Here is a 20,860-nt window from a genome sequence, read left to right as displayed (position 1 = left end):
TACTGTGCTGTAATGTTCCATGTTCTATATGTTCTAACCCCGCACGGCCCGTTTCTATCTCCTTCCCAAAATCCACAAACCTGCCTGCCATAGTTGACCCATTGTCTCAGCCTGTTCCTGCCCCATCGAACCTATCTCCACCTATCTGGACTCTACTTTATCCCCTTCAGTCCAGGAACTCCCTAACTACGTCCGTCACACCACACACGTCCTCCACCTCCTCCAGAACTTCCAATTCCCTGGCCCCCAACACCTCATTTTCACCATGGACATCCAGTCCCTATACACCTGTAGTCCTCATGCAGATGGCCTCAAGGCCCTCCGTTTCTTCCTGTACCGCAGGCCTGACCAATCCGCCTCCACTGACACCCTCATCCGTCTAGCCGAACTCGTCCTCACCCTCAACAGCTTCTCTTTCGATTCCTCCCACTTCCTACAGGCAAAGGGGGTGGCCATGGGTACCCGCATGGGCCCAATCTATACCTGCCTCTTTGTAGGTTACGTGGAACAGTCCCTCTTCCTTCCGCACCTACACTGGCCCCAAACCCCACCTCTTCCTCTGTTACATTGATGACTGTATCGGCGCCACCTCTTGCTCCCAAGAGGAGCTCGATCAGTTCAGTCAGTTCACCAACACATTCCACCCCAACCTCAAGTTCACCTGGGCCATCTCCAACACATCCCTCACCAGCCTGGACCTCTCAGTCTCCATCTCAGGTAAGCAGCTAGAAACAGATGTCCATTTCAAGCCCACCAACTCCCACAGCTACCTACAATACACCTCCTTCAACCCACCTTCCTGCAAAAATTCCAACCCCTATTCCCAATTCTTTCGCCTCCACCACATCTGCTCCTAGGATAAGGCATTCCACTGCCGCACATCCCAGATGTCCACGTTCTTCAAGGACCGCAACTTTGCCCCCAGAGTGGTCAAGAACGCCCTTGACTGTGTCTTCCGCATTTGCCCCTACACATCCGTCACACCCCGCCCCCGCCACAACCGCCCCAAGAGGATCCCCCTCGTTCTCATATACCACCCCACCAACCTCCAGGTACAATGCATCATCCTCCGACACTTCTGCCATCTACAATCTGACCCCACCACCCAAGACATTTTTCCATCCCCACCCTTGTCTGCCTTCCGAAGAGACCACTTTCTCTGTGACTCCCTTGTCCGCTCCACACTCCTTTGCAACCCCACCACACCCGGCACCTTCCCCTGCAACCGCAGGAAGTGCTACACTTGCCCCCACACCTCCTCCCTCATCCCTATCCCAGGCCCCAAGATGACTTTCCATATTAAGCAGATGTTCACCTGCACATCTACCAATGTGTTATACTGTATCCATTGTACCCGGTGTGGCTTCCTCTACATTGGGGAAACCAAGCGGAGGCTTGGGGACCGCTTTGCAGAACACCTCTGCTCGGCTCGCAATAAACAACTGCACCTCCCAGTCACGAGCCATTTTAACTCCCCCTCCCATTCCTTAGATGACATGTCCATCATGGGCCTCCTGCAGTGCCACAATGATGCCACCCGAAGGTTGCAGGAACAGCAACTCATATTCCGCTTGGGAACCCTGCAGCCCAATGCTATCAATGTGGACTTCACAAGCTTCAAAATCTCCCCTTCCCTCACTGCATCCCAAAACCAGCCTAGCCTGTCTCCGCTTCCCTAACCTGTTCTTCCTCTCACCCATCCCTTCCTCCCACCTCAAACCGCACCTCCATTTCCGACCTACTACCTCATCCCACCTCCTTGACCTGTCCGTCTTCCCTGGACTGACCTATCCCCTCCCTACCTCGCCACCTATACTCTCCTCTCCACCAAACTTCTTTTCTCTCCATCTTCAGTCCGCCTCCCTCTCTCTCCCTATTTATTCCAGAACCCTCTCCCCATCCCCCTCTGTGATGAAGGGTCTAGGCCCGAAATGTCAGCTTTTATGCTCCTGAGATGCTGCTTGGCCTGCTGTGTTCATCCAGCTTCACAGGTACCTGTGGTTGGTCTGCGTCTCAAGCTTAATTTCAATCTTCAGTGCGGGTCTCAATCTTGCTGTCGCAGATACATCTTTCAATGAAGGTATTGGTAGGAATGATCACCTCACCGTTTTTGTTGGATAAATTTCTATCTTCACACTAAAAATATTTTTCATTATATGCTGTGTTGAACTGAATACTGTTAGAAAAGTTCCAGCAATTAAAAATTAGGCATACAAGAGATGCCATGGATGATCACCAGCAGAAGAATTATATTCACCCACAATCTGTAACTTTATGGCCTAATTTATTCTTGTTTTTACCATTACAATCAATTTGGATTCTTTCACAGCCACTTGGCAAATTGACTTATTTCAATATTAGAACAAGCACAGAGAAATGAGCTGAGACATGAAGTGAGAGCGATTGCCTTTGAAAACTTGATAATATTGGACCAAGAATATCATCAAATGCCTTTGCAAAATTAATGTCAGTGGGACTCAGTGGGGAAGCTATTCAATGAATGAAATCATATACAGGCTCAGGAAAACAGTTGTGGTTTTTGGAGTTTTGGTATGCCAAGCTATCCTGGCCTGCAGTGTTCTGCACAATTGAAGCAGGCTGTGAGGTGCAATATAGATGATGAGCAGCCAGGAAACTGTAAGACCAAAAGAATTGCAACAGGGTTTGGCCATTTGGCCCCTTGAATATACTCATGACTGAACCGAAAGTCAATATTTCCACTTTCCTGTCCTTTCCCCATAAATGGGAGCAGTTGTTCCAGGAGAAGGATAAGGATATTGAGATTGTGATTGAGGGAGTTATTTTTGTAAATGACAGAGCTCGGTTGCATCAGGCACTACAAGGCAGACAGGCCTTATTGATTCTAGTAGATGCCATTTGGGTAAAAGAGATCATTATGGCGTGTTAAGGTTAAGATTTATTTGGTTTTTTGGGTGTGAACTGCAGCCACAAATTTCCTTTGTGATCTCCTTTGTTGACTCTCAATAAAAGTCTATAACATGTCTCTCGGAACAGATAAAGTATGCGGTGTGTTGGTCAGACAACAAACAAGTGTGAAAGTACAAGGTTTTGTACCAGAAGGAATGTCTACCATAGTGGCAGGCAGATAGTTAGTGAGGTTTAATCAATGCATTCAGTAAAATGCAGTTTGTCCAGTTCATACAGATCCCACCTCCCCAGAACTGGTCCCAATGTTCCAGAAATCTGAAACTGTACCTCACTTGCACTATTTTTCCAGCCACATTGTCAATAACCTGTTATTCTATTCAGACTAGCACGTTACACTGGGAGTAATTCCGAGATCACTACCTTAGAGGTCCTGCTTTTCAACTTGCTTCCGAATTTCCTATAATCGACCTTTAGGACCTCATCCCTATTTGTACCAATGTCACTGGTCCGGATCTGTATCATGACCACTGGCTGTTCACCCACCTCCTCCAGGATACATCCTTTCACCCTAGCACCAGACAGGCAACGTAAGATCCTGAAGACTCATTTATGGCATCAGAAATGCCTATCTATTGCCCTAAAATTGAATCCCCTATAACAATTGCATTCCCACACTTTCTCCTACTCGTCCTGGCAGCAGAACCAACAATCAAGAAATTTGATTGTTATTGGTTTCCCCTGAGAGGCTATTTTCCCACAAAGCAGTATATCTGAAGAAGGGTCTCGACCCAAAACGTCAACTTTCCTGCTCCTCTGATGCTGCTTGGCCTGCTATGTTCATCCAGCTTCACAGTGTTATCTGTTTTGTAGGGTTCCTTGAATTGCCTGCCAAAGTCCTGTTATTCGACCTGATGTCTACAGTGTAACCACTTCTCTGTTCATGTTATTCACGATATTCTCAGCTTTCACAGATGCGCCCCACTGTCTCCAGCTGCTGGTCCAGCTTTGAAACTCAGGCTTCTAGAAGCCGTAGTTGGAGACAATTCCTGCACATTTGCTGGTCCTGGGCACTCAGGGGGATTAGCAGGGGGTTAAACCACTACTTCGAGCTCTCCTGCCATGACTTACCAATTTAGATTAAACCTTTAAAGGGCTCTTAAAATCAAATAATATTTAGTACTTCAGGGCTTTCTTCCCTTGACCTTGTTAAAATAGCATTACAAACTATGTACTACAAAATTAGAATTTTACTAACTATGAGCAATAATAGTTGTACAAATACTTGCCATTTGTATTCACCCACTCAGCAACTTCCCTGTAATACTGTAAGTATTCTTCCCCCTTATGCCTCAACTTCCCTAAGATGTTACATTTGTGTTAAAGAGCAGAGGGGCTCACTGATCAGAAAAAAAAGATATCATGTTATTTCTACTTCTCAGTGCCATGTAGGGCTGACACAAAGACATAAAGCTTACCAAGACTGTGAGATAACAAGGTGTAGAGCTGGATGAACACAGCAGGCCAAGCAGCATCTTAGGAGCAGGCTGTGTAGTTCACCAAAACAACATCCCTTGACCCTGCTCCTGCCTCAGGCTTATCTGTTGCTGAAACCATCATACATGTCTCTGTTACCCTTAGGCTGAATCCAAAGCACTTCTGAGTGGCCTTTCATCTTCCTATTGCCATATGCTTTAGCTCATCCTGCAACCAATGGCTTAACTCAGAAGTCTTGTTTACACAGCAGTACTCCATACTCACTGTCTTACATTGGCATTCAGTTAAGCAACAGCTCCATTTTATAATTCTCATCCTCCTTTTCAAATTCCTCCCTATCTCTGTAATGCCTCGCCATGACCATTATGGAACCTTTTACCATATCTGAGCCTCCATCCAACTAGAACTTACCATGCGCCAAGAAATAAAGCTACACTCATTCTGAAGACAATAGGTTCTTTCTGACCGTTATTGTAAACCTAAAACCCTTCCATTCCAGATTTCATATCACTGTACTGAATGAGAACGAAAATTCAATCCACTAATTTGAGGCACACTGACAGATATAGGCAGTGACAGTTTGAAAAGGATTGTTCCTTTAGGCCCTTCTTTCATGTGAATCATATTTCAGTTCTGTCGAGTTTTGTATATGAAGTGTGAGCTTCATGTATTACAGCCCTTTACTGTGCAATTACACGCAGCTTTTACAGTCTTATGACAATCAGGTGATATAATAGTTGTGGTCAAGAAAGGATTCACCCTCACTTTTATATTGTTCACTAGTAGCACCTCATCTTCCACATCACTCCCTTTATTGTCCCTACATCTCAATGAAGACAAGTGCCCATTCTCCCTCAACTCTACTTCTTTGTTATAACATGTTAAGCCTGTGTCCCACTGTACCACATTGTTACATTTAATTAAGCCCAGGGAGCTAGGTTTCACAAAATAAATTTATTTATTTATTTACCATACTACAGGGATGAAAGACAGTACCCACCATATTATTACAATGCAACATTTTACTCCTCTAAAATGTCTTTCCTTCTCCTACTTTTTTCAATATTGTCACAGATTGAGGTATCTGTGTACCTTGATATGGATGTCTCAGTCCCTTTCTACTGTTGGGAAAATTGATGCATTTACTTCAGAACCAGAGCCTTTATGGCATCATAAATCTATATTTCTTAATGTAATGTGACAACTCAGGAAACCCAACTGACTGAGCATGGAGTAACACTGAAGAGAATGGGAAAGAATTATGTAAGGTCTTTAATGAGTCTCAAAGTTAAAATGGAACTAAAACAGAAGTTGCTAGAAAAGGTCAGCAGGTCTGGCAGCATCTATGAAGAAAAAATTACAGTTAACATTTTTGTTCCTGTGACCTTTCCTCAGTTCTCTGATTTTTTTCTTCACAGGCGCTACCAGACCTACTGAGCTTTTCCAGCAACTTCTGTTTTAGTTCCTGATTTACAGCATCTGCAGTTCTTCCAGCTTCTCAAAGTTGAAAATTGTCCTTAACATTCTTCTAGTAATCACCTAGCAAAAGGCAAGAAAGCCATGATCTTAGTGAAAGGCGAAATAAACTCAATGGACAGAATGTCCACCTTCTACTCCTCTTAGGGTTAGTATGGTTTTAAAGAAATGAACACATGCTGATTATTTCACCTACTGCCTGTTTGAGCAAACTCCAGTAACATTCTAATGCAACTGATCAGCACTCTAGTGCAAGATAACAAAGTGTGAAGTTGGATGAACACAGCAGGCCAAGCAGCATCTCAGGAGCACAAAAGCTGACGTTTCGGGCCTAGACCCTTCATCACAGAGGGGGATGGGGAGAGGGTTCTGAAATAAATAGGGAGAGAGGGGGAGACGGACCAAAGATGGATAGAGGAGAAGATAGGTGGAGAGGAGAGAATAGGTGGGGAGGGGATAGGTCAGTCTGGAGAGGACGGACAGGTCAAGGAGGCGGGATGAGGTTAGTAGGTGGGAAATGGAGGTGCGGCTTGAGGTGGGAGGAGGGGATAGGTGAGAGGAAGAACAGGTTAGGGAGGCGGGGACGAGCTGGGCTGGTTTTGGGAAGCAGTGGGGGAAGGGGATGAGCTGGGCTGGTTTTGGGATGCAGTGGGGGAAGGGGAGGTTTTGAAGCTGGTGAAGTCCACATTGATACCATTGGGCTGCAGGGTTCCCAAGCAGAATATGAGTTGCTGTTCCTGCAAACTTCGGGTGGCATCATTGTGGCACTGCAGGAGGCCCAGGATGGACATGTCGTCTAAGGAATGGGGGGGGGGAGTTAAATTGGTTCGTGACTGGGAGGTGCAGTTGTTTATTGCGAACCGAGCGGAGGTGTTCTGCAAAGCAGTCCCCAAGCTTCCACTTGGTTTCCCCAATGTGTTGGAAGCCACAATGGGTACAGTGGATACAATATGCCACATTGCCAGATGTGCAGGTGAACATCTGCTTGATATGGGAAGTCATCTTGGGGCCTGGGATGGGGGTGAGGGAGGAGGTGTGGGGGCAAATGTAGCACTTCCTGCGATTGCAGGGGAAGGTGCCGAGTGTGGGGGGTTGGAGGAGAGTGTGGAGCAGACAAGGAAGTCACAAAGAGAGTGGTCTCTCCGGAAGGCAGACAAGGGTGTGGATGGAAAATTGTCTTGGGTGTTGGGGTTGGATTGTAGATGGTGGAAGTGTCGGAGGATGATGCATTGTATCCGGAGGTTGGTGGGGTGGTATCTGAGGACGAGGGGGATTCTCTGAGGGTGGTTATTGCGGGGGCAGGATGTGAGGGATGTGTTCCGGGAAATGCGGAAGACACGGTCGAGGGCATTCTCGACTATTGCGGGGGGAAAGTTGCGGTCCTTGAAGAACGACGACATCTGGGATATGCGGGAGTGGAATGCCTCATCCTGGGAGCAGATGTGGCGGAGATGAAGGAATTGGGAATAGGGGATGAAATTTTTGCAGCAGGGTGGGTGGGAGGAGGTGTATTCTAAGTAGCTGTGGGAGTTGGTGGGCTTGAAATGGACATCGGTTTCTAGCTGGTTGCCTGAGATGGAGACAGAGAGGTCCAGGAAGGTGAGGGATGTGTTGGAGCTGGCCCAGGTGAACTTGAGATTGGGGTGGAAGGTGTTGGTGAAGTGGATGAACTGTTTGAGCTCCTCTTGGGAGCAAGAGGCGGCGCCGATACAATCATCAACGTAACAGAGGAAGAGGTGGGGTTTGGGGCCAGTGTAGGTGCAGAAGAGGGACTGCCTGCTCCTGCCTCACTGAACTCATCTCCACCTATCTGGACTCCATTTTCTCCCCCTTGGTACAGGAATTCCCCACCTATGTCCGTGACACCACCCACGCCCTGCACCACCTCCAGAACTTACAATTCCCTGGTCCCCAACACCTCATTTTCACCATGGACATCCAGTCCCTATACACTTGCATTCCTCATGCAGATGGCCTCAAGGCCCTCCGCTTCTTCCTGCCCCGTAGGCCCGAACAGTGCCCTTCCACCGACACCCTCATCCGCCTAGCTGAACTCGTCCTCACCCTCAACATTTCTTTCGATTCCTCCCACTTCCTACAGACCAAGTGGGTGGCCATGGGTACCCGCATGGGCCCAAGCTATGCCTGCTTCTTTGTAGGTTACGTGGAACAGTCCCTCTTCCGCACCTACACAAGCCCCAAACCCCACCTCTTCCTTCGTACATTGATGACATGTATCGGCGCCGCCTCTTGCTCCCAAGAGGAGCTCAAACAGTTCAACCACTTCACTAACACCTTCCACCCTAACCTCAAGTTCATCTGGGCCATCTCCAACACACATCCCTCACCTACCTGGACCTCTCTGTCTCCATCTCAGGCAACCAGCTAGAAACTGATGTTCATTTCAATCCCACCGACTCCCACAGCTACCTCGAATACGCCTCCTCCCACCCACCCAGCTGCAAAATTTCCATCCCCTATTCCCAATTCCTTCACCTCCGCCACATCTCCTCCCAGGATGAGGCATTCCACTCCTGCACGTCCCAGATGTCCTCGTTCTTCAAGGACCGCAACATCCCCCCCACAGTGGTTGAGAACGTTCTCGACCGTGTCTCCCGCATTTCCCATAACAAATCTCTCACACCCCGCCCCTGCAATAACCGCCCTAACAGAATCCCCCTCGTCCTCACATACTACCCCACCAACCTCCGGATACAATGCATCATCCTCCAACAATTCCGCCATCTACAATCCAACCCCACCACCCAAGACATTTTTCCATCCCCACCCCTGTCTGCCTACCGGAGAGACCACTCTCTCCGTGACTCCCTCGTCCGCTCCACACTCCCCTCCAACCCCACCACTTTCCCTGCAACCGCAGGAAGTGCTACACTTGCCCCCACACCTCCTCTCTCAGCCCCATCCCAGGCCCCAAGATGACTTTCCATATCAAGCAGATGATCACCTGCAATCTGTCAAAGTGGTATGCTGTATCCACTGTACCCAGTGTGGCTTCCTCTACATGGGGGAAACCAAGCGGAGGCTTGGTGACCGCTTTGCAGAACACCTCCACTCGGTTCGCAATAAACAACTGCACCTTCCAGTCGCGAACCATTTCAACTCCCCCTCCCATTCCTTAGATGACATGTCCATCCTGGGGTCCCTCAGTGCCACAATGATGCCACCTGAAGGTTGCAGGAACAGCAACTCATATTCTGCTTGGGAACCCTGCAGCCCGATGGTATCAATGTGGACTTCACCAGCTTCAAAATCCCCCCTTCCCCCACTGCATCCCAAAACCAGACCAGCACGTCCCGCTTCCCTAACCTGTTCTTCCTCTCTCGTATCCCCTCCTCCCACCTCAAGCTGCACCTCCATTTCCCACCTACTAACCTCATCCCCCCTCCTTGACCTGTCCGTACTCCCCGGACTGACCTATCCCTTCCCCACCTCCCCACCTATTCTCTCCTTTCCACCTATCTTCTCCTCTATCCACCTTCGTTCCGCCTCCCCTTCTCTCCCTATTTATTTCAGAACCCTCTCCCCATCCCCATGCTGCTTGGCCTGCTGTGTTCATCCATCTTCACACTTTGTTATCTTGGATTCTCCAGCATCTGCAGTTCCCATTATCTCAGAGCACTTTAGTGCAAATTCTCTTCCTTAGAAGTATTTCTGTGCATGAGTTGCCTTGTTTGTTTCCATAACAATCCTAAACCTGTTGATAATACGTTCACTACATTATTTGTAAATGCTACTTTAGAAAAAATGTTCGGCTGATTTCATTCCCCAGAATTAGGTTCAGCACTGCTTCTGAATCCTGAAAGTTCTCTGAAGTCATTTCAGAATTCCACCCACCCCTTCTACTTTTTCATTACATTATTAGAATGCCAATGTATATCAGGATAATTGAAATTCCCATCAGTATTTCTTGCATTTCTCTTTAAAGTTCTTCAAAACCTGTTCATTTATCTTCATCCCAGGTCACCAAATGCTCATTAGAGTAACCAAAGCATTTAGCACCTTGTATATGGAATGCTCCTTCAACAATTGCAAGAGTAATAACTTGCAATTGCATCGTGTCCTTAACATTGCAAAAATATTCCAGGGTGTTCAGATGATTGGTAGACAAATTTAAGAGTTATTCAGATCATTAACTAAAAACATCTTCTAAGTAAGTTCTATTTTACACCTGTTTTTCTAATTAACCTGTAGAGAGATGTTATTACACACCTTTTGAACAGGTAGGCTTCTTGTTTCAGGAGTAGGGCTGCGCTCTCTGTGTCACAAGAGAGGCTGAAGAGACGATGGGCTGATTCATCCAAGTTATGTTGATAATTTGAGAACTTGTCACTTATGAAGCTATGTGAGCCATCTTGCTAATAATAACTCTCTTCATGAATTATCTATCACGTCTCCATGCAATCTCTTATGTCCGAATTCTATCCCATCATTCTATGTGCCTTTCCCAGAACAACTCGCCGCTTGGCGGATATCCTGGAACTAGCACACCTTGCGTCATTCTACCTTTAAAGTGATGATGTGCGCCTGGAGAAGCAGTGTCAGTCCACGGCTGCCCCGCATGGTTGGTGATATTTGCCCCAGATGTGACAAACGCAGGGAAAGTGGCACACCACTATGTAAACTGGATGCTGAAAATCCTATTGGATGAGGTGATGCCAGTGTGTGCATCCTATTTCCACAGGATCAATAGCGGAAACCTTGATACTAGACTGTGCCAAAGTTGTCTCCTAGGTTAAAACAGTATGGTATTTACAGAATGTAAATGTTCTTCTCTATTCCTCCAGTGTAGTTCCACCACCTTCTCTTGAAGTAGCTTTGTGATGATAGCTTCTGGTCGACCCTCTGGTGCTTTGTGATCTAATGTGCCAGATTTTATGTCCATGGACGTGGAGTATGTGTGGCCAGTATGTGGCCAATGCCCACAAGCATGCCCTGAGATGCTGCTGCGTGTTTTCCAAAAGTTGGTTCTGCTATAACATTCATAGTTGTGTTCCTGTGTAACATCTCATGATAGAAAATCACACTATAGTAATGACAGGGCCCATGGGAAAAGTGGGGTTAGAGGTAGATTAAAAAAATCACTCAAAATAGCTCAAGAGTCGCTCAAAAGCCTAACACAAAGGATAGCACAATTTGAATAAATGTTTAATTCATATCTATTCATGAAATAAAAGTAGATTTTACCCTGTATCTTGAAAAAATGTTAAGGTGACTTGATAGGGAATGAGGTTGTACTGTACCTTTTACAAAATGCAATTCATGACAAAGCCCATGAAATGATCACGTGATGTTGGCATGGAAGCTCTTTCAGTGCTAACATTGTATGTCTTAATGACACAGCCTGTGAAACGATCATGTGATGTTGAAGTGTACTCCTCCACATACTGATGGAATAGCATTAGAGCCAAGACAAGTTTGCGTTTTAGAAATTGCGTTCCCATATTCGTCAATCATGTTACAGCCAATTCGCGTTGATGGAATATGTGTTATAGCAGGAGTGACTGAGATGTTTGCTCTGAGTAAGCAGTAAACTGCATGTACCAAGTGCTCACTCTGGGACAACTTGTCAAGGAAACCAACGTCAAGATTGTGTGGTAAAATGGGAGTCTTAATATTAATGAGGTGATTTGTATCACAAACATTAATCCTGGTGAATTGACATCTCCCCATTGTACAATGAGAATATTGCCAGCGACTTGTGAAAACTATACGAGATGGAGCGTGATAACCTTGATGGTGAGATGGATCTCACTGCACTTTTTGCCCCATTCTGCTACACATCCTGCCACTGTCCATGTCAATCAGATCCCTATACCATTTTGTCCAAAGTATAAGTAAAATTGGTTTGATGTAAACTTCAGTCAGAGTGAGGTACTTGATGTAAGTCTGGATACCCAATGGGAAAATGAAAATACTGTACTACAAACTGTCATGTTCAAAACCAAAATGTAAAAATTCCTTGTCATAATGGGAACTGCAGACGCTGGAGAATCCAAGGTAACAAAGTATGAAGCTGGATGAACACAGCAGGCCAAGCAGCATCTCAGCGGCACAAAAGCTGACGTTTCGGGCCTAGACCCTTCATCAGAGAGGGGTCTAGGCCCGAAACGTGAGCTTTTGTGCTGCTGAGATGCTGCTTGGCCTGCTGTGTTCATCCAGCTTCACACTTTGTTATCTTGTAAAAAATCCTTTATCAGGTACATGGATAATGGAACTAGGCAGTAAAGGGTTAAAATTTAGGGTGTCTGAACAGCACAGTAAATAAATCATTTTACATAACAACAACAGTTCACCTCTTCAAAGAAAGATTCAAACCCAGGTTAAAGCTAAGAGAGTAACCGGAATTTATGTGTGCTGTTGTCTCAATTCAGAATGCACTTGCCAATCAATCAGCACCCAATTCTCGTGCAGTGTAAATTCTCTTTCCCTTTGAGATTTGGTATTCATACAAATATTTCCTGATGAGCTCAAGATTAAAAAATTTCAGCAGCATGTCCCTTGTTCAGTAGTACTCAAGTTTAATGCTAATCCATGTGAATGTTAGAAAACATCATTTCAAATCAATGTATACAATGAAAGATACCACTAAGATAGCAGAAAAGATAAAGTAAATTAAGGAGTATCATTAGATGTGGTCTAGTTTGGTTTCCAAAATCTTGAAAACAATAGGGAAAAGAAAAAGTTCAAAAATATGCAACAGATACACTGTGACTGAAAAAGGACACATACCTCAATTGGTCCTAAAGTCATATCCATCTGTATCTCATTTCTTCGTATTTCTGCTAATGACTCCATTGCAAACCTAACATCATCCAAATCCTGAATAGGTCGTGCCAGATTTTTCATTTGTTCACTGACAAATGTTGATATTGCTGACATTTTTGCTTTGTATTGTTCATTCAAGAACCGACAAAGTGACATTATCCAACTTTTGACCTCCACCAATAGGGCCATTCTCATGGGCTCTAAGGAAAGCAGAACATAGAACATAGAATAGAACAGTACAGCACAGAACAGGCCCCTCAGCCCACGATGTTGTGCCTACGATTGATCCTCAAACAGTTCCAATTAAAGAAAATTCAATTCCAATGCTGGTAATTTAGTACACAAAACATTAAATATTGACCAAAAATTATATTGGCAATGCTCCCATCAGTTGTACCTGAATTACACTCTCTGCTGATCTTCACAATAACCTACCAGAATGTGTAGTGTTAGAAACAACGCTAAGATAGTGAGATAACAAAGTGTGGAGCTGGATGAACACAGCAGGGCAAGCAGCATCTCAGCAGCACAAAAGCTGATTTTTCGGGCCTAGGCCCTTCATCAGAAAAAGGGGATGGGGAGAGGGTTCTGAAATAAATAGGGAGAGAGGGGGAGGAGGATCAAAGATGGGGAGAGGAGAAGATAGGTGGAGAGGAGACAGAAAAATTAAAGGGGCAGGGATGGAGCTTGTACAGGTGAGTGTAGGTGGGGAGGTAGGGAGGGGATACGTCAGTCTGGAGAGGACGGCCAGGTCAAGGGGGCAAGATGAGGTTAGTAGGTAGGAACTGTGGGTGCGGCTTGAGGTGGGAGGAGGTGATAGGTGAGAGGAAGAACAGGTTAGGGAGGCGGGGATGGGCTGGGCTGGCTTTGGGATGCAGTGGGGGGAGAGGAGATCTTGAAGCTGGTGAAATCCACATTGATACCATTGGGCTGCAGGGTTTGCCAAGCGGAATATGAGTCGCTGTTCCTGTAACCTTCGTGTGGCATTGTTGTGGCACTGCAGGGGGCCCAGGATGGACATGTCGTCTATGGAATTGGAGGGGGAGTTAAAATGGTTTGTGACTGGGAGGTGCAGTTGTTTATTGCGAACCGAGCTGAGGTGTTCTGCAAAGCAGTCCCCAACGCTCCGCTTGGTTTCCCCAACGTAGACGAAGCCACGACGGGTATAGTGGATGCAGTATAACACATTGGCAGATGTGCAGGTGAACATCTGCTTGATGTGGAAAGTCTTCTTGGGGCCTGGGATGTGAGTGAGGGAGGAGGTGTGGGGCTAAGTGGAGCATTTCCTGCGGTTGCATGGGAAAGTGCCGGGTGTGGCGGGGTTGGAGGGGAGCGTGGAGCGGACAAGGGAGTTCCGGAGAGTGGTCCCTCCGGAAAGCAGACAAGGGTGGGGATGGAAAAATGTCTTTGATGGTGGGGTCGGATTGCAGATGGCGGAATTGTCAGAGGATGATGCGTTAGATCCGGACGTTGGTTGGGTGGTATGTCAGGACAAGGGGGGATTCTCTTCTGGTGGTTATTGTGGGGATGAGGTGTGAGGGATGAGTTGCGAGAAATGCGGGAGACATGATCGAGGGCATTCTCAACCACTGCGGGGGATGGATTTGCAGTCCTTGAAGAACGAGGACATTTGAGATGTGCGGGAGTGGAATGCCTCATCCTGGGGGCAGATGCGGTGGAGGCAAAGGAATTCGGAATAGGGGATGGAATTTTTGCAGGAAGGTGGGTGGAAGGAGGTGTACTCCAGGTAGCTGTGGGAGTCGGTGGGCTTGAAATAGCTGTGGGGGTCGAGAGCTCTTTTAATGATGTTTAGGGGGCAGAGATAAAAGATAGGAGTAGGCCATTCAGCCTATCAAGTTTTCTCCATCATTCAATGAAATCATGACTAACCTAATAATCCTCAACTCCACTTTCCTGCCGTTAGCCCAGAACCTCTGCTCCTCTTGCTGATTAAAAATCTATCTTTCTCAACCTCAAATACACTTATGACTCTCTTAGAGACAGGATTCCACAGACTCATAACCATCTCAGAAGAAATTCCTTATTATCTCTATTTTATAAGTGTAAATTCTTATTTTGCATTTTTTTAAGTCAATCACGAGATACAAGCATGGCTGGCTTGGCCAGCATTCATTGCTCATCTCTTGTTGCCTTTGAGAAGGTACTGGTGAGCTGTCTTCTGTACCACTGCAGTGCATATGATGTAGGTAGATCCAAAATGTATATAAGCAGGGAATTCCAGAATTTTCATCGAACGACACTTAGTTAGGGCAGGGAGTGGCTAAGAAAGGAACCGTAAGTCCCAATGAATCTGTTGCCCTTGTATTTCTACACTGAAGAGGCTGGAGGTTTGGAAAATGCTGTCCAAGGAGCTTTGGTGAATTTTTGCAGCGCATCTTATAGATAGTTCACATTGCCACTACCGAGCATTAGTGATGGAGTGACTGTTTCTGCATGTGATGCTCATTAAGTGGGCTACTATGTCTTAGATGGTGCCAAGCTTTTTGAGTAATGTTGGTGCACCATTCATCTAGATAAGTGATGAGTATTCCCTTACACTCCTGACTTCTACCTTATGGATGGTGGACAGGCTTTGGGAAATTACTCATTGCAGGATTCTTAGTCTCTGACCTGCTCTTGTAACTGTGATAATGGGAACTGCAGATGCTGGAGAATCCAAGATAATAAATTGTGAGGTTGGATGAACACAGCAGGCCCAGCAGCATCTCAGGAGCACAAAAGCTGACGTTTCGGGCGTAGACCCTTCATCAGAGGGTCTCTGATGAAGGGTCTAGGCCCGAAACGTCAGCTTTTGTGCTCCTGAGATGCTGCTGGGCCTGCTGTGTTCATCCAGCCTCACAATTTATGCTCTTGTAACTACTGTATTTGTGTATGAGTCTAGTTCAATTTAGGACCAATGGTAATGCTCAAGATATTGACAGTAGGGAATTCAGTGACGGAAATTCTACTGCATGCCAAGAGGTGGTGCTTCGATTATAGAACATAGAACATAGAGAAGTACAGCACAGTACAGGCCCTTCGGCCCATGATGTTGTGCCGTGGAATATTCCTAATCCAAAAATAAAATAACCTAACCTACATTCCCCTCAATTCACTGCTGTCCATGTGCATGTCCAGCAGTTGCTTAAATGTCACTAACGACTCCGCTTCCACGACTACCACTGGCAAAGTATTCCATGCTTACAACTCTCTGGGTGAAGAACCTCCCTCTAACATCTCCTCTATACCTTCCTCCTAACACCTTAAAACTATGACCCTTTGTGGCAGTCAATTCTGCCCTGGGGAAAAGTCTCTGGCTATCGACTCTATCCATGCCTCTCATTACCTTGTACACCTCAATCAGGTCAGCGCTCTTCCTCCTTCTCTCCAGACAGAAAAGTCCGAGCTCAGTCAACCTCTCCGCGTAAGACAAGCCCTCCAGTCCAGGCAGCATCCTGGTAAACCTCCTCAGCACCCTCTCCAAAGTCTCCACATCTTTCCTATAATAGGGTGACCAGAACTGGACACAATATTCCAAGTGTGGTCTCACCAGGGTTCTGTAGAGCTGCAGCATAACCTCATGGCTCTTAAACTCGATCCCCCTGTTAATGAACGCCAAAACACCATATGCTTTCTTAACAACCTTATCCACCTGGGTGGCAACTTTGAGGGAGCTATGCACTTGAACACCAAGATCCCACTGTTCCTCCACACTGTCAAGAATCCTGCCTTTAATCCTATATTCAGCATTTAAGTTCGACCTTCCAAAATGCATCACTTTGCATTTATCCAGGTTGAACTCCATCTGCAATTTTTCAGCCAAGCTCTGCAATCTGTCAATGTCTCGCTGAAGCCTGCAATAGCCCTCGATACTATCAACGGCAACTTCAACCTTTGTGTCATCAGCAAACATACTAACCCACCCCTCAACCTCCTCATCCAAGTCATTTTTAAAAATTACAAAGAGCAGAGACCCAAGAACAGAGCCCTGCGGGACACCACTCAGCACTGACCTCCAGGCAGAATACTTACCATCCACAACCACTCGCTGCATCCTGTCAGCCAACCAAGTCTGAATCCAGACAGCCAAATCACCCTGTATCCCAGATAATGAAATGTGAGGCTGGATGAACACAGCAGGCCCGGCAGCATCTCAGGAGCACAAAAGCCGACGTTTCGGGCCTAGACCCTTCATCAGAGAGGGGGATGGGGTGAGGGTTCTGGAATAAATAGGGAGAGAGGGGGAGGCGGATCAAAGATGGAGAGAAAAGAAGATAGGTGGAGAGGAGAGTATAGGTGGGGAGGTAGGGAGGGGATAGGTCAGTCCAGGGAAGACGGACAGGTCAAGGAGGTGGGATGAGGTTAGTAGGTAGGAAATGGAGGTCCGGCTTGGGGTGGGAGGAAGGGATGGGTGAGAGGAAGAACAGATTAGGGAGGCAGAGACAGGTTGGGCTGGTTTTGGGATGCAGTGGGTGGAGGGGTAGAGCTGGGCTGGTTGTGCGGTGTGGTGGGGGGAGGGGACGAACTGGGCTGATTTTGGGATGCGGTGGGGGAAGGGGAGATTTTGAAGCTGGTGAAGTCCACATTGATACCATTGGGCTGTAGGGTTCCCAAGCGGAATATGAGTTCCTGTGCCTGCAACCTTTGGGTGGCATCATTGTGGCACGCAGGAGGCCCATGATGGACATGTCATCTAAATAATGGGAGGGGGAGTTGAAATGGTTTGCGACTGGGAGGTGCAGTTGTTTATTGTGAACCGAGCGGAGGTGTTCTGCAAAGCGGTCACCAAGCCACCGTTTGGTTTCCCCAATGTAGAGGAAGCCACACCGAGTACAGTGGATGCAGTATACCGCATTGGCAGATGTGCAGGTGAACCTCTGCTTAATGTGGAAAGTCATCTTGGGGCCTGGGATACATTGGGGAAACCAAGCGGAGGCTTGGGGACCGCTTTGCAGAACACCTTCGCTCGGTTCGCAATAAACAACTGCACCCCCCAGTCGCGAACCATTTCCACTCCCTCTACCATTCTTTACATGACATGTCCATCATGGGCCTCCTGCAGTGCCACAATGATGCCACCCGAAGGTTGCAGGAACAGCAGCTCATATTCTGCTTGGGAACCCTGCAGCTCAATGGTATCAATGTGGACTTCACCAGCTTCAAAATCTCCCCTTCCCCCACTGCATCCCAAAACTAGCCCAGTTCGTCCCCTCCTCCGACTGCACTACACAACCAGCCCGGCTCTTCCCCTCCACCCACTGCATCCCAAACCAGTCCAACCTGTCTCTGCCTCCCTAACCTGTTCTTCCTCTCACCCATCCCTTCCTCCCACCCCAAGCCACACCTCCATCTCCTACCTACTAACCTCATCCCACCTCCTTGACCTGTCCGTCTTCCCTGGACTGACCTATCCCCTCCCTACCTCCCCACCTATACTCTCCTCTCCACCTACCTTCTTTTCTCTCCATCTTCGGTCCGCCTCCCCCTCTCTCCCTATTTATTCCAGAACCCTCACCCCATCCCCCTCTCTGATGAAGGGTCTAGGCCTGAAACGTCAGCTTTTGTGCTCCTGAGATGCTACTGGGCCTGTTGTGTTCATCCAGCCTCACATTTCATTATCTTGGATTCTCCAGCATCTGCAGTTCCCATTATCACCCTGTATCCCATACCTCCTGACTTTATGAACAAGCCTGCCATGGGGAACCTTATCAAATGGATTGCTGAAATCCATGTCCACCACACCCACTGCTCGACCCTTGTCAACCTGCCACGTGACTTCCTCAAAGAACTCAATAAGATTTGTAAGGCATGACCTGCCCCTCACAAAGCCATGCTGACTCCCTTTAATCATTGTATGCTTTTCCAAATAGTCATAAATCCTATCCATCAGAATTCTTTCCAAAACCTTGCTGACCACAGACGTAAGACTGACTGGTCTGTAATTTCCAGGGATTTCCCTATTCCCTTTCTTGAAAAGAGGAACAACATTTGCCTCCCTCCAATCTTCCGGTACGACTCCCGTGGAGAGTGAGGAAGTAAAGATCTTCGCCAGTGGCTCAGCAACTTCCTTTCTCGCTTCCCAGAGCAACCTAGGATAAATCTGGTCTGGCCCTGGGGACTTATCAATCTTAATGTTTACCAAAATTGCCAGCACATCATCTTCCTCAATCTTGATCTGTTCAAGCCTGTTTTCCTGCTCCTCAAAGTTCTCATTCGCAACAAGGTCCCTTTACTGAGTGAAAACCGAAGCAAAAAACTCATTTAGGGCTTCCCCTATGTGCTTAGACTTCACGCACAAGTTCCCTATGCTATCCCTGATCGGCCCTACCTTCTCCCTGATCATTCTCTTATTCCTCACGTATGATGAGTCAAATGCCTTCGGGTTCTCCCTAATCCTTCCTGCCAAGCCTTTTTCGTGCCCCCTCCTGGCCCTCCTCAGTCCACTTTTGAGCTCCTTCCGAGCAAGCCTGTAATCCTCTAAAGCTGTGCTAGACCCTTGCTTCCTCCACCTTACGTACGCTACCTTTTTCTTTTTGACAAGAAGCACCTCTGTACCTGTCATCCAAGGCTCCATAATCATACCCCTTCTTACCTGTCTCAGAGAATAACAAATTTATGCATCACTCGCAACAATTGCTCCTTAAACAGCCTCCACATGTCTGCTGTGCCCTTTCTGTGGAACAATTGCTCCCAATCTGTACTTCCCAACTCCTGTCTGATAGCATCATAGTTTCCTTTACCCCAGTTAAATATCTTCCCCTGGTAACTGCTCCTTTCCCTTTCCATGGCTATGGTAAATGTGAGGTGTTATGGTCACTGTCGCCAAAGTGTTCTCTCACCACGAGATCTGACACCTGTCCTGGCTCATTGCCGAGCACCAAATCCAAAATGGCCTCCCCCCTCGTTGGCCTGTCCACATACTGAGTAAGGAAACCCTCCTGAACGCACCCGACAAAAACAGCTCCATCCAAACCAACTGCACTAAGGAGGTTCCAATCAATATTGGGAAAGTTGAAGTCACCCATAAAAACAACCCTGCAACGTTTGCACTTTTCAACAATCTGCTGGCCAATGAGTTCTTCCTCCCTGCAAAGTGCAATAACCTCAAACCTTCCTACATTAAATTCCATGAAGCAAGATTTTCTCTACTCTCTCAATCAATTTATGTTCACTTATAGATTTTTTAAGTCCACATCACATGCTGTCCCACTTATTTGTGAATCAAAATTTGCACATCTTATATATCGCTGCGCCACCCTCTAAGTTATTAGTGTGGATAATAACTAACTGAGCCCTAGGAATGAATATGAGGTTCCAGTTTATGCAATAACTCTTTCTAGGGCTTACTTCTGAATGCCTTCTGCTAACTTAAATCCACAACCTTAACCCAACCCCCTTTATCAAGATAATAAAATGTGAGGCTGGATGAACATAGCAGGCCCAGCAGCATCTCAAGTCTGCTTGTTGTAGACTCAACGCACTATGGAAAATTTGTCAAACATTTTCCTTTTCACAAAAAGGTATTGATGCAGCTTGATTATGTTAAGCTTTTCTAAACACCCTATTTCTTTCTTAAGAATGGATCCTTGCATTATCCCATTGGCAGATGTATGGATGCCTATCCTTTAGCTTCCTGTTTCCTGGGTTCCTCCTTTCTTGAATAGGGGCATTACATTTGTGGTTTTCCAATCTGCTGGAACCATCACCTTAAAATACCATTTGCTACTTATTCTGTGTGACACAGAAGTACTCTTGTGTTGTAGGTTCATCAAATTGAAACCTCACTTTCAGGTATACCTGGTACTCATGCTGGCATGCTATTGAACCAGTGCTGATCCAGTGGCTTGACGACAGTGGTAAAGTATGCAGGGCCATGACTCTGTAGGTTATGATTGAGGGTAATTCTGCTGCTGCTAATGGCTCACAATGCCTTGTGGATGTCAGGCTTTCAGTTTGCTAGATCTGTTCAAATCTAAGCCATTTAGCATGGCACTGTGCTAAAAAACACAATTAAGAGTACACTCAGCGTGAAGACAGAGTCTTGTCTCCATGAGAAGTGTGTGATAAACACTCCTGTGAATACCATCATGGACAGATGCATCTGTGCCTGGCAGATTGGCAGGGTTGAGGTCAAGTATGATTTTCCCTCTGTTGGGTTCATTCAGTATCTGCTGCACACACCGTCTAGCAACTATGAGCTTTTAGGCTTAAGTAG

General features: G+C 46.6%; 1 protein-coding gene across 1 annotated transcript in view; it reads right to left on the bottom strand.

Moving 5' to 3' along the window:
* Positions 1-20,860, bottom strand: part of LOC125452340 (dynein axonemal heavy chain 8-like) — a 1,165,100-nt gene that overhangs the window by 569,488 nt on the left and 574,752 nt on the right. Inside the window, exon 34 of the mRNA XM_059645122.1 lies at positions 12,610-12,845. Coding sequence (XP_059501105.1) covers positions 12,610-12,845 — 236 coding nt within the window. The remainder of the gene's footprint in view (positions 1-12,609; positions 12,846-20,860) is intronic.

Source organism: Stegostoma tigrinum, chromosome 4 (genome assembly GCF_030684315.1).
Source record: "Stegostoma tigrinum isolate sSteTig4 chromosome 4, sSteTig4.hap1, whole genome shotgun sequence".
Lineage (NCBI taxonomy): Eukaryota > Metazoa > Chordata > Chondrichthyes > Orectolobiformes > Stegostomatidae > Stegostoma > Stegostoma tigrinum.
The sequence above is the reverse complement of the archived record's forward strand: the minus strand, read 5'-3'. Positions and strand labels throughout refer to the sequence as shown.